Below are 13,844 nucleotides of genomic sequence, written 5' to 3' on the forward strand. Positions count from 1 at the left end.
GCAGAACTAATGAGGGGATGAAGTGCAGGTCAGGTGGTTGCAGCAACCCTGTCTCCTAAAAATTACGTTCCCACAGAACTAAACTGCATTCTCAATTACGTTTAGCTAGAAACATATTTTCTCCCACGTTACGTTCGTTATGAACGTATCTTAAATACGTTTATTTTCTACATATCTTTGCCATTTATTGTCTTGCTTATAATAATTATAATAGTCATTTATAAATATCATTTTAGAGCACACATTTGAAATCGAGAATCGGGCTCGATATATGGTTACATTAAAATCAGTAGGCGAGGCTGTAATTTCGCCAGCTGTTACTCTCATGAGCGAGGCAGAAAATAATAGTTTTAACATGACAAAAAGCTGCTGTGTCCTTTATTGCACCTCAAACATTAAAACAAATCCAGAGTTACGTGTTTCTGTACTTCCTCTAAGAAGAAAGGACAGTAACAGAAGATCTCTGTGAAGCCAGATGTGGTCTTGTTAATGCGATATGATATCCGAAAAAAAATTCAGTTTAGGATGGCCGAAGACACTACACTACCCATAATCCCCAGCTATCGTTTGGGACTACAGTCCCGTTGACAAACCCTGTGATTAATCTTCAAGCTCTGGGATTGGATGTTGGAGTGGCAGTGCGCCAAGGTTACGCCGAGCGTCAAGCTCTTTGAAATGGAACGAAACCACGGCAGACTATTCAAAACTGGACTCGAACGCCCCCCAGAACTACACATGCTGGCTATTGTGTTTCGCAACATGTTCTCTAGAGTCTATGGCACGTCTCTACTGGGAATTGTAGTTTTAAAAGACGTTTTCGTTTTTCCCAAAATTAGAAGTTGACAGTATCAAACTGTGTACAGCACTGGAGGTTTAGGTGATAGGAAACACATTGGTGTGTACACATTTAAAACATGTAATTACTAAATGGGTGAAAATCGCTTGTATCCATAATGGGCAGGGCCGCCCCTCCCTACAGGCCAATCACGCAGGCTGCATGGGGCCCCGCCTTGCGCAGGGGGCCCCGCCCAGAGGGCCTCAGCTGCTGTGCGCAGTTCTCCGCTCAGTTCTCCGCGCACAGCGAGAGAGAGTGAGAGGTGAGAAGGGGAGCACGTCTGTAACCCGACACCGTTGCGATGAATTGACATCTGACCAATCACGGCTTTGATACGGCCACTAGTGCAGGTGAAGAGATGTCGGTGAAAAGACAGTTTCAGTCCGGCACAAGGAAGAGGGGATAAAAACAAAACATGAAGAAACTAGAGCATCACTCGAAGGTGGGTTATTGTATGAGTCAAATGTACAACTTGCGAATGTTGTATAAGTCAAATTGCCAATTGCCATCTTAAAACATCAGCTGCAATTCACGACATGAAGAAGGCAGTCTCTGCAGAGCATACAGGCTAATGGAGATGCAGTTATTTCCAGCATTCTTTATTTACCATTCATTCAAGTATGTGATGCCTTTTATCTGCTAATGTACAGGAGGAAGAGTGATACACTGTCTGTCTAGTTGGCTTACATAACAGTTACAGTTTACAGCCTGAAAAACATGGAGCATTGTTTCCCCTTTTATTCATTTTTATGTCAATTTGCACATTTCATGGTGATGCTCAGCCTCTCCCCTTAACTCCTAACAGTCATCATCATATCAACCACAACACAGAGAAATACTGATATAAATGTGTGTGTAGTTGTTGATACATTGCTGACAGAGGGAACTAGAATACAGATTTAAGAAATATCAGTTTTTGAGCATGTCATAAGCATGTTTTGTCTTGACTATATTACAACTAAATTATAATAAAATAATATAGTATTTATATTATTGAATTGATTATGATTATTATTATTAGTAGAAGTAGTTTATTTGCATTCATTATATTGTAATCTTTTTGAGGCTAGTATTTGGCAGGAAATGCAGACGTACATGCACATTTACCATTTACCTCACTGTATACAAAAGTAACTGTGTTGATACTAATAATAAACAGGAATTATATTTATATAAGTAGCCTACTTTGTTTCCAAAAAAATGTGTTTCACTCCTGTCGGTTGGGGGGGGGGGGGGGGCTCATCTCACAATGTCGCTTGGGGCCCCAAGTTGGCCAGGGGCGGCCCTGATAATGGGCAGCATGAATATATTCCCACATTACAGCTCATTGTTACTTTGTAATTCTCCACTACAAATCAGAGGTTAACCTGGTATTTTTACTCCACTACATTTATTTGAGTTACTTTGCAGATTCTGATTAATGATGTGAAATATAAACAACCCTTAAATCAGACTTTAGTTACACCTGAGTAAAATTCAGTGAAGGTGATTGTCAAGTGCCAACAATCAGGAGAGATATTTGATAGTTGGTGCTTGAGAAGACTAAACATATATCTGCAGATCTCTATATAGTATATTCATTACTCGTTATTCTCTACTAATAGTTAATTAAAAAAAACTGTATGTAATTGCTATTTTGCACATCCCTTTGAAGATTTCAAGATTTTCAAAGGTTTATTGACATATCATACACACAACTACGGTGTAGTTATGCAATGAATGAACAACTTGGGTCACAGGTTCCTCAACAGTGCATTACAAGACATCTATCAATATGTGTGTGTACCTCCACCATTAAACTGTCATATTCTGCACATTTATTATACTATCTACATACATGAGAGTATAATTAATGTGTATAATATCAGTTAAAATAAGTGCTTCAACATAGTTAACATTGCAGGAAAGCAATACATTAGACGTTAAGTTCTTTGTCAGGCTTAATATTTATCTGTAGATAGATACCCCCAAAGCTTTTTTCTTATTTGAAAGAAGACCTTAACCTAAAGTATTCTTTAATGTGTTAATAAAGGTTAATTAGTTTGTCTGTTTTGCACCTCCTCCTATTAATATCTTTGTACATCCTGCACTAAACTGTTTTATTGTAGAGATCACTTACAGTATCTTCTTGATTTTTTATATTCTATATTTATATCATTGACCTTCTACTTTCCCCCTATGAAAGTATGTACTCTTAATATTTTTTTCATCAAATAACATTATTCAACAAAAATAACATTATTCAACAAAAATTCAAATGAATGTTGATTCGTTCCCCACTGGTGGGGCGCAGATATGTGATAGGTGGGTCGCGAATGGACGCGATGAACGGGTTATTTATTTATTTTTTAAATACATTTTTTGGACCTCAGGCCGGAATCGAACCTTGGTCCTCGCGGGCGGTAGTGTACTGTTACAGTCGGAGACTCGCAACGGCGGTGGACTTTCACAGCGCCGCTGCGCCGGAGCCTCGCAACAGCGGGTGTTTACGGCGGCAGATGCGGTACCGGCGCAGCGGCGCTGTGAAAGTCCACGGCCCACCTATGCCAGAGCCAACGGCCTACCGAAGGCAGCAGCCCACCAACCAAAGTCCCGAATCTCCCGATGGCCAATCCGAGCCTGCTCACACACACACAACTGAAACCAAAATCATTTACAGACATAGATTATGTAAAAATCTGTCATACACACATGTGAAATGCTCTCACACACACACACACAACAGCGTTGCAGTCGGGAAGAAAAGCAATGTGGAGCGGCATCTCACCACTTCATAAGGAGTTTAACCGTGACACTTTTCAAAATCCCGTTTGTGTCCCCCCCACTTTACAAATAGGCCTATGTTTATTATTATTTTTTAACGCAAGCCGTCATCGCCATGGAGGAGCACACAGCCTCTGTGAGCGAGCGAGAGAGAACGAGCTAGAGAGAGCATGAGCTAGAGAGAGCACGAGCTAGAGAGAGCACACTGGTTTGGTCATTTTTGCCAATGTGGTGGAAAACTAAACATTACTTTAAACATTCATTGTGAAAAGAAACCAAAACAAAGCTTCAAACTTTCAAAACCTTTTTTTAAATGATTACTTGAACAGATATATAACCCCTGGATAAACAATGTTTTCTTACTGCACAGTATATATTTAAGGCCACTAGCTTCAAAGCAGTTTGTATACCCGTGGCTGAGGGACAACATCGATATCAAGTTTAGTGAATGAATGAGAGTGGATTCAAGAAAGCTCTAAAGAACATAGCCATGATAAGGATGCCTTTATCTGCAGATATGGAAGAAGATCCCTATGCCGTTTGCTACAGTAGCTTTTACAGGGAGCTACTGCTATCTATTAACTTAACCAAGTATTTTAAATATCTCCTAAGTAACAACGCAAACAAACCTGTCATTTGCTACTTCTCTTCCCCCAATATCAAGAGCGTAGCACAGCCTCACATGTAAGCTAGCCGACTGAAGCTAGAGAATTATCCTTGGGACTCCTGTCTTTACTTTCTACTTCATCATCATTATTTATTAAACTGAAGGCTATGTATATTTATGTTTCCCACCATCTCTAGAGCGCGCATGGCGAGTGTACATTTGGCATGAACCGGTCAGATGAGCGGAATCTGACAAGAGAAATTTGATTTTTTAATTAAAATAACTTTATGGAAAAATAAAACAGAAATGTAATTAAAACAGAATTCTAACTGCATAGTATGAAACTCCATCTTGTGAACAGAGAGGGCGATAAGTCCGATGTTGATACAAATGTAAGGCAAAGGTCAGACAGTGGAGTCCAGGGTGTTCTCGGGGTCACAGGAGGTCATAAGCAGGAAGAGGCGTCTGGACAGCTCGGGGCCGACGTGGCGGGTCGTGGAGGTAACGCCTTCTCCTCTGCGGATCAGCAGCTCAGACAGCAGAGAAACACTCTCACGCTCACTCTGACATCGACTGTAGGCCTGCAGGAGACAGATAATTATTTAATATAAACGAGAAAGAAAATGTACAATATGTTCAGATGTGTTTCTTTAAATGTGACCTAGAAGTGTTGCCTTTATTTCATAAAATATACATTTGGAGTAAGATCAGAAGCTGCTTCATAAAAATAGGATCCTTGCAGGACAATCAGTAAATAAAAACAAAACAAAGAAAAGAAAATGCAGGAAATGTAAAAAGTGCAGGAACAGAGAAAGAATGGATGAACGAAATCCCATAACCTCTACAGTCTGTAAGATTTCTTACTTCTTCTGTAGACTGATCCATTGATTGAGGAAGGTTTTATGGTAGTTTTGTGATTTTACCAGATAGAAGTGATGAGCTGATATTAAGAGAAAAGCTATGTAGTCCTGTGTACCTTGTGAAGCAGCTGTGGGGAGGGATACGCTGCCAGGAGGGCGGAGGCCATGTCCGGACTGACTCTGTTTAGCTGCTGGATCTGTCTCCTCCACACCTGCAGCAGCCCCTTCCCAGCCTTATCCACTCGCTGCCCCCCCCGCCCACTCACTCTCGAGATAGAAGGAGAAGCCTGTCTTCTCCCTCTCTTGCCTGGAAACACAGAGGAACAGAAAGAAATTAGTTTTGATAAAAAAACGCGTGTCAAACTAAAACAGGCGAAACTAAAAGCACTCACTTGAACGGGGCTTCTGCAACAGCTTTGGTTGTCATGGTGATGTGATCTGAGAAGTCCTTCCAGGTTGACAGGAAGCAGACAGAGACACCATTGTGGAGCTGGAGATGCACCACTGCCTGAAAGGATGTAGGAGGACAGAACAGAGTGAATCCCTCCCTGCATGCCAAGTCGCTTAGCTTGCATCCCTCACTTAGTCCCATTTTTGGCTAATTTAAATAATTGATTCTAGAGAACAATTATGGGTCGGTGTGTAGGAGCCGCATTTAAGCTTATTTTGCTTTGATTTATTTGGAACCTTTATTAATACATTTTTCTGTTTCAGTGAGAGGTGCGCTTTGCTCAGGTGAGGGCGGAGTGCGGTGTGGGGCAGCAGGAAGCAGCAAAACCGTCATTGACACGCAGACTTATTTTGAGTAAAAACATATTATTAGGATCTGCATTTTAAGTTTACATTGCAAGGGGATATTGTTTTGGATTTTGTTTTTTCTGGAAATAAAACGTTTAAGGGCAACCAAAACGTCCAGTGGATTTTCTACTGTGAGTCTGACACTGCCTCCCAGCCCCAAGCTCTACATGTGGCCACGAAAAATAACCTTTGAAATATGGAGTTATAAGACAAACTGTTGGATTTTGGCCACCACACCTATCATGCTATTTTTAGGCAATAGCATAGGTCTCAGATATGTAAAAAACATGTCTATGAAGTGTTTTGCTCAAAATACCAAACAGATCACCCATTCTAGCCATGCCTCATCCCTATATTTCAACCATGTCACTAAAGTGCTGGGGTGTAAAGCTTCTTTTTTTGTAAACAATTGAAAAAAAAGAGAATAAAGAGGGGGCGGACCGTATGCCTGCTTATGCAGGACCTGGCAGATACTGTCTAAATGCTGCAATGAAACGCCCTTTCTTGTTCAAAACCACATCAAGCATTATTTCTGAAACAGTATGGAGCTCAAACGCTTTTTCTCTTGCCGGTTTACCACAAGGAGCCCTTTTTATATCCGGCTTCTTACACATGCTCTCTCCAGTACAGCGTTAGCTCCGAGTGTTAGCGATGCTTGCTAATGTAAACACAGACCATGTTACTTCATAACACGTCGTGCATTGTTTCTGATAGCAACGTTTCTGATAGGGCTGTGGGCGTAAAGCACACATTTAAGTGATGTTGTCATGACGCAGCAAATCTGGATCAGCTCCGTTGTACCTCCGTTTTTAGAGATAAGGTAAGGAGGAAAAGAGAGAGGGTTTCCTTACACACCGGGGACACATATTTATGTATAAAAGACATACAAAAGTTCATTTGCATAATAGGTGACCTTTAAGCGATACATGAATAATATATTTAAAACAATTATATAATTATTGATTAATTTAACAAAATATAAAAATGCTTTTGTCCTTCCTTCACTAAACCACCCACCTCCTCCAGGTCGACCCGGGACACCTCAGGGAGAATCTGGGCTCCTCCGTTTTTCCTCCTCTTCTTCACTCCCCCCTCCTCACCTCCATTCTGTTTCTTTGTTTGTGACTTCTGCGATCTGAGGATAAAAAGTTTCACATGTTGTCACTCGGGTAAATCATATTTGTATACTGTATTATGTCTGCCTCCTGGATCTCCACTTTGAGGATGTTCTGCTTTTGTCTGTGATACATGTGAACATCTTTGAGTTTCAGATTGTTGGAAAAAATGAACAGTGCAGTATCAAGATATCCCCTTACGGCCCGTCCACACCATAGACCAGTGGTACTCAACCTTGTCCTAATCAGGAGCCACATTGACGAAAAAATATTTTTGCAAGAGCCACAATCCAAAAACGCTCCTTTCCTCCCTGAAACCATTATGCATTTGAGAATATGGATAATAGTAATATGTTACTAAGGAATGAAAAGCATAATGTACAGTGCAATAACTGTGATTTATTATTTTCACTGCAACCACAAAACACACATTGCTGATCATCACTGCCCATAACAACAGATAACAGACAGCATGTTTACTGATCATCACAGTCCATATAACAGCAGATTATAGACAGCAGGGGTTGTCAGAAGAGTAATGTTGTACTTACCTCACACTCAATGTGATTTCTAACACTCCTTCTGCCGCACAAGTGATTTGAAGTCGGGCTCTGCGCTGGAAACGGCGATCCAAAGGGCCTCTGTTGTGTGCTGCAGACTCAATCTCTTTCGGTTGCGACATTTTATTTTTGAGCGCAGAGAATGCTGCTTCACACCGGTATGTGGACGGAAACATTGAGATGATGCGTCTTGCCAGTCTGGAGATATTTGGTAGATGCCCCACCAGTTTCCAAAAGTCCACGACATCTGTAATCCGAAACTGACGCTGAAGTTCATCTGAGCTCTTTAACTCCACAAACTCCATTTGAAGCTGCACAAGTCCGAGCTGGTCGCTTATTTGCTTCATTTCATTGACCTCAATCAGGAATGGGTTTTTCACAAGTAGAAAAATATTGCTATGGTCCTTGAAGTCGTGGAATCTTGATGTGTAGTTTTGCTTGAGCTCAGTTAGCACGTCACATAATTGTGATTGACAGGGCAGGAGAGCGTCTGCATGCATCGCCATCACTTTCTGCACGGTGGGGAAGAAACGGTAATCAGAACCACGGACACTTTGTTCGAGTACATCCAGTTTGTCAGAAAATAGTCTGACAGCCGTGTAGAGCTCATACACGGTCTTGTTTCTTCCCTGCATCTTGAGATTAAGTTCGTTCAAGTGCTGCGTAATGTCACACAGGAACGCAACAGACAGCACCCACTCTTTATCATCCAAAAAGGAAAATCGGGAAGTCTCCCCTTGGCCGACAATGAAGGATTTCAGGGGTTCAAGCAGGTCCATGAAATGTGCAAGCATACGTCCTTTAGACAGCCATCTGATCTCGGTGTGTAACACCAAATCTCCATAGTGAGTGTCAAACTCCTCACACAGCAGTTTAAAATGTAAGTGGTTTCTTGCACGGCCCTGATATAATTAACCACTTCGATTACATTTGCCATCACTTCATTCAGACATTTGAACTTAGCAAACAAGGCTTGTTGATGCACAATACAATGGTATGAGAAAATACCCTCAGCAGCAACCCCGCCGTTTTTCAGCGTTTCTTTCAGCAAAGCCACGGCTCCGTTCCTAGCATCGCCGGTGCGCCATCTGTTGTGAATGCTGTGATTTTTTCTGGTCCGATGTTAAACTTTTCTAATGTTTCCAGCACAGCGTTTTTTATTTCAATGCCCGTTGTTCCATTTTGCAGTGAAACCATGTCAAGCAGTTCTTCTGTAATGTCAAACTTACTGTTGATCGCTCGGATAAAGATGAATAATTGTGGCGTGTCATTGATATCCAAGCTTTCGTCCATTGCAAGGCTGACAAACTCAGCGGATGACATTTTGTCCTTAAGAGTATGTGCAATGTTCTCTGAAATGTCTGATGCCCTCCTAGCTACAGTAGAATCCGACAGTTGAATTTTGTTTGCCTCTCGTTCCAGGTCTTTTTTCTCAGGAAACAACGTTGAACAAGCCAGCAGTATGCAATCCTTCACCATTTCTCCATCAGTATATGGCTTCATCTTTTTCATCAGTTCATGTGTGATGCAGGATGCCTCTGTTGCTCTGTCACTCGTATTAGTGTGGAATACGTTTTTTTGAGCAGTTCGGTTCTGTTTGAGTCTCGCCAGCTTTTCCGCCCTCAGCTCTCCACCTTTCGGAAAGTCGGTACTGAACTTCGGGTGTTTTGTGTTGTGATGGCGCTGCAAATTGGACCTTTTAAATTGTGAAATGAAAGCTTTAGCGCAAGTTCAATAAGGAAGACCTAACTCGAGTCACTCACACGTCACTCTATGGCTCCCTTCCCCCCTCATTAAATACGAGGGCGTCACCCCTCAGCAGCCAATCGCTGCACATGCTAAATGCCTTAAATGCCTGCTCTTCCTCCCTGTCAGTTGTCATTGCAGATGATCACACGCAATGGTAGTTGCAATACAATACTGCTTCTCGTGAGAAAAACCGTAAGAAACAACTAGCTCAAGATGTCCAACTCGGACAATTCGGAACACGAACCTTCTCTGGAAGTCTCCGATCCCGGTTCGGCTCCCCACAGCGGCTTATCAACAGAGGAAGACTTCCTCATCGCCCGGCTCCTGCAGCAGGGCTTTCCCACAGCCCCAGGCCTCACTCTCTCTCAGCGGCGATAGCTCTCGGACCAGGTCTCCAGCGTAGCTCCCCAGTCCGGGGCAGCAGCTCCAGCCAGCTTCCCAGAGAGCAGGACGAGGACGCAGCCGCGGAGGTAAAAAAGGGCAGGAAGTCGAGCCCTCCAGGATCCCGTCCCCCTCCAAAAAATCCACCCCTTCTCAGGCTCCCCAGTCCGGGAGCGTCACACACCCCTATGGAGAGTAGCGCGGCCGGCTCCCTGCAATCCCTGGCTAGCTCCATGATAGCTATCGATGCTCGCCTCCAGGCTCTGGAAGACTCCGCCACAGGAGCTTCAACTTCCGTTGCACTCAGGTACTAGTTTTAACGAAAACGTTTGCACTCGACCCTTACACAGGGTTGGGTTGTAACGGAATACATGTAACGGTGTTACGTAATCAGAAGAAAAAGAAAGAAAAAAAATCAGTATATTCAGCTGGCGTTACATTTGAAAAACGAGTAAACTGAGTGCAGTTACTTTCGTAAACCTGAAGTGAATACTTATTGGAATTATTGGTGGAAAGTTTCCTCACAATGTAATATTCATTACCGGCAGAACCGTGTGCACAGCGCTGCAGCGTATCTGCGAGCGAGAGATGCAGCGTGTCCGTGAGGCCCCGCCCCGCACGCAAGATGAGAGAGAGAGAGAGTTCTCTTTCAAAACATATTGGAAGGTAGAAACGGAGATGTTTAGATAAAACGTGGAAGATAACGTTTATGTAGCATTTATTTATTGTCGAAATGATGACATTCATAACGGGATCAAATCTAACTGAATGGCCTGCTGCTGCCGAATGCATGGGGCAAGTAACTGGGAAAAGTTTTAAAAGTGATTACATCGTTTCAGATAATAAATAATAATGATAATGTATTCTATTTAGGGGCGCCTTTCAAAGCACCCAAGGACACCTTACAATGCATAAACTTTTCCAAGGAAAGGTTTTAAGACAGTACAAAGAATGCAGTCTGGGTGAGTTTTTCTTTTTATGTGCGGTGCAGATGAGAGAGCTGTCAAGAATGACACTAAAATGTTGTGTTCGTGCTCTTCATAAGCCATTAAAACAGTAAAATACGTGTCTCCCGTTCACCAAAACATACCCATCTGTTATGGAAAAGAAAGTATTCTAAAGAGAAAGAAGAAAGAAAAAAGAAGAGGAAAGAAGAAAAAGAAGAGGAAAAGATAGAAAGAAGAGGAAAAGGAGAAAAGAAAAGATAAAAAGAAGAGGAGGGAGGAAGAAAAAGAAGAGGAAAGGAAGTATTCTAAAAGTAATCTGCCACCGGTACCGGCGGGATCGTGGTTAGTTTCCGATGCGCAGAAGAAAAATCTGGCCCACCCTATATTTTTACAGGCCCACCCTAAAGTAAATTTCTGCCTACGCTACTGGTCCGCACAGCAGCAACAACCAATCACATGAATCTCTTGCCCCCGACACACAAAGCAATAGCAATGTTAAAACTAAGTAAACTGGAAAAAAAAATAAAAATAAAAAAAATCCCCAACAGGCGAAAACCTACCAGTTTCACCCACTGTCTCTGCCTCCTCCCTCCATGCCTCGCTCCTCTGGTTTGTATCCCGGTAGATGAACAGAGACTGATCATACAGCACCGGGTGATTCACTACCGCCATAATGAATTTTCCCTCACATTTTTGGAATATGAGGAATTACCTGCGTAGTCTCTCCCAACATACACGCGGTCTGATTGGCTAGCGCTTGTACCGGCAGATTTGCATAAACGGGATTTCATGGCTGACGCTTCTGCCGAGGTGCCAAAAGTTGAACATTGCTCAACTTTTTGAAGCGAGCAACGCCAGCAAACGCTCCACGTCGCTTCCCAAAATACAGTTCTACTAAAAGTGACGTCACCCCATTCAAAGTGAATGGGCAGAAGCGTTTGGAAGCTGTAACCCACGCCACCGTGTGGACGGGCCGTCACAGTGGCTCTGCGCCAGAAACATCAACAAATAAATAAATAACAAAAAAACAAAAACAAAAAAAACATTCTGGAATATCACCCCTCCACTCCCATTAACATCCCTCAGCTAGCAGCTGCGCTATCTACAGATTCCGTGTTTGTTGACTATCTCCCGTCAGGGCTCTCCCAAGGCTTCAGGGTAGGGGTCCTCCCATCTCCCACAGTGACTTTCGTAGCAAGAAACTTACAGTCAGCCGCTAAAGAACCCAACATAGTTTCCCAGCTCATCGACAAAGAACTTCTCAAAGGATATATAGTCGGTCCTTTTAGCTCCTCCCCCTTCTCAGTGTTCCGTTCAAATCCCATCGGAATAGCCACACGTAAATAAAAGGCTGATTTTCGATCTGTCCGCTCCCTGCTCCGGCCCATTCTGCAGCGTCAATAGCATCATCCCTCCAGATCAGTTCTCCCTTCACCATGCCTCAGTGGATAATGCAATAAAGATGATCAAGTTCACAGGGCACGGAGCTCGGCTCTCCAAAGCGGACATTACCGATGGCTTCAAATCATCCCCATTCATCCGTCTCAGTGGAACTTGTTCGGTATTAAGTGGGAGTCCAAACTATATCTTCGCGTTCGCCTGACCTTCGGGTGCAGAAGCAGCCCCTGCATCTTCAATTCCTTCTCGGAAGCGCTCTATTGGATCCTGCTGAACATCGTCAGAATCCCCTCTGTCCTTCACCTACCGGACGACTTTCCTCCCCATAAACCCGCACAGGGACAGCTCAGGGATCTCACTGGCCAAGCTTAAACACTGCTTCAGGAGTGAGGTGTCCCTCTCTCCAAAGAGAAAACGTTAGGTCCCGTCACACGCTTAGAGTTCTTAGGCATCATCCTCGAAGGCGTCTCTCCCCTCAAACAAATCGCAGCGCATCCAGGACATCACCAAGTCATACTGCGAGCAACAAGTTATCACAAAACAACAGTCGCTCTCCCTTCTCGTACACCTCAACTTCGCCATGCACGTCATCCCCCAGGGGCGCTCGTTCATCTCCCGCCTCCTGGACGCAGCATCAGCGGTCGACAACCTCCATGACTGCGTTTTCTTAGACGAAGGCTGCCGCTCAGACCTTCGGTTCTGGTCCCTCCTGCTCGCCCACTGGAACGGAATTACTTTATTTTACGATGGCCTCGTGCGTTCCTCTGACTCAATGAGGTCTTCACGGATGCCGCCCATCCATGGGTTTTGGGGGGTTTCTTCCAGGGAGAGTGGTTCGCAGGGTCATGGCCCCGTCAATTTCTACCTCAAGCAAGTTCTCACTAAATCCAGCCTATCACCCATATCATACCCGGGGCATTCCTTCAGGATAGGTGCAGCCACCTCTGCTGCTAATCAAGGTCTCTCTACCTCATCCCTACAACAACTAGGACGGTGGTCCTCCTCCGCCTTCACAACCTTCATTCATCCGGACATCAGCGCCGTACAGGCTTCCCAAAGATCTCTCAGACCCTAACTATGGTAGTTATACATATAACTGGTGGTGGCTCAAACACATTCACAAGTATACATGTCTCACTAAGGTTCCCGATATTCAAAACTGCATTCCTGTCCTAATTCCGCGGGCCCCGCCCACAGGGAATAATGTCTCGTCTCACGCTGCAACCACATGTAACGGGCTTCATCTCCGGCACACAGGTATTTCATTCCCAGGCCTTGCTCAAACGTATCAGTGTAAAATGTATTTCCTGCAGTCCGCGTGGACTCGGGCCACCGTACACTCCGGTGTCAGTTACAAAACAAAGGAAATAAAGAAAGAGTAAAGAAAAAGATATATATATATATAGCCTGCGAAGTCAGGCGTGGCGGAAGGCCACCGTACACTTCGGTGTCAGTTACAAAACAAAGGAAAAAGAAATGAAGAGTAAGAAAAAGATATATATATATATAGCCTGCGAAGTCAGGCGTGGCGGAAGGCCACCGTACACTTCGGTGCCAGTTACAAAACAAAGGAAAAAGAAATGAAGAGTAAAGAAAAATATATATATATATATAGCCTGCGAAGATGCGTGGCGGAAGGCCACCGTACACTTCGGTGTCGTAGCGGAAGGCTACCGTACACTTCGGTGTCGTGGACGTTGGGCCACCGTTACAAAACGAAACCGCTCGCTCCTCGGCGTAGTCAAGCCCTGCTGGCCAGGCATGCGACCCGCAGGTCGTTTTCAGGTAAGACCGGCACTGATTTCGGCAGTCAGAGTCTCAGCATGACCAG

At 43.8% G+C, this 13,844-nt stretch overlaps 1 protein-coding gene across 1 annotated transcript in view; it reads right to left on the reverse strand.

Annotated features, from left to right (window-relative positions):
- Window positions 1-3,885: 3,885 nt before the first annotated feature.
- Window positions 3,886-13,844, reverse strand: part of LOC117533408 (crossover junction endonuclease EME1-like) — a 32,186-nt gene continuing 22,227 nt past the window's right edge. The window contains 5 exon segments of the mRNA XM_034197115.1: window positions 3,886-4,786; window positions 5,182-5,319; window positions 5,321-5,372; window positions 5,458-5,573; window positions 6,881-6,998. Of these exon segments, the coding sequence (XP_034053006.1) occupies window positions 4,610-4,786; window positions 5,182-5,319; window positions 5,321-5,372; window positions 5,458-5,573; window positions 6,881-6,998 (601 nt within the window). The 3' untranslated portion in view covers window positions 3,886-4,609.

Source organism: Gymnodraco acuticeps, unplaced genomic scaffold (assembly GCF_902827175.1).
Source record: "Gymnodraco acuticeps unplaced genomic scaffold, fGymAcu1.1, whole genome shotgun sequence".
Classification (NCBI taxonomy): domain Eukaryota; kingdom Metazoa; phylum Chordata; class Actinopteri; order Perciformes; family Bathydraconidae; genus Gymnodraco; species Gymnodraco acuticeps.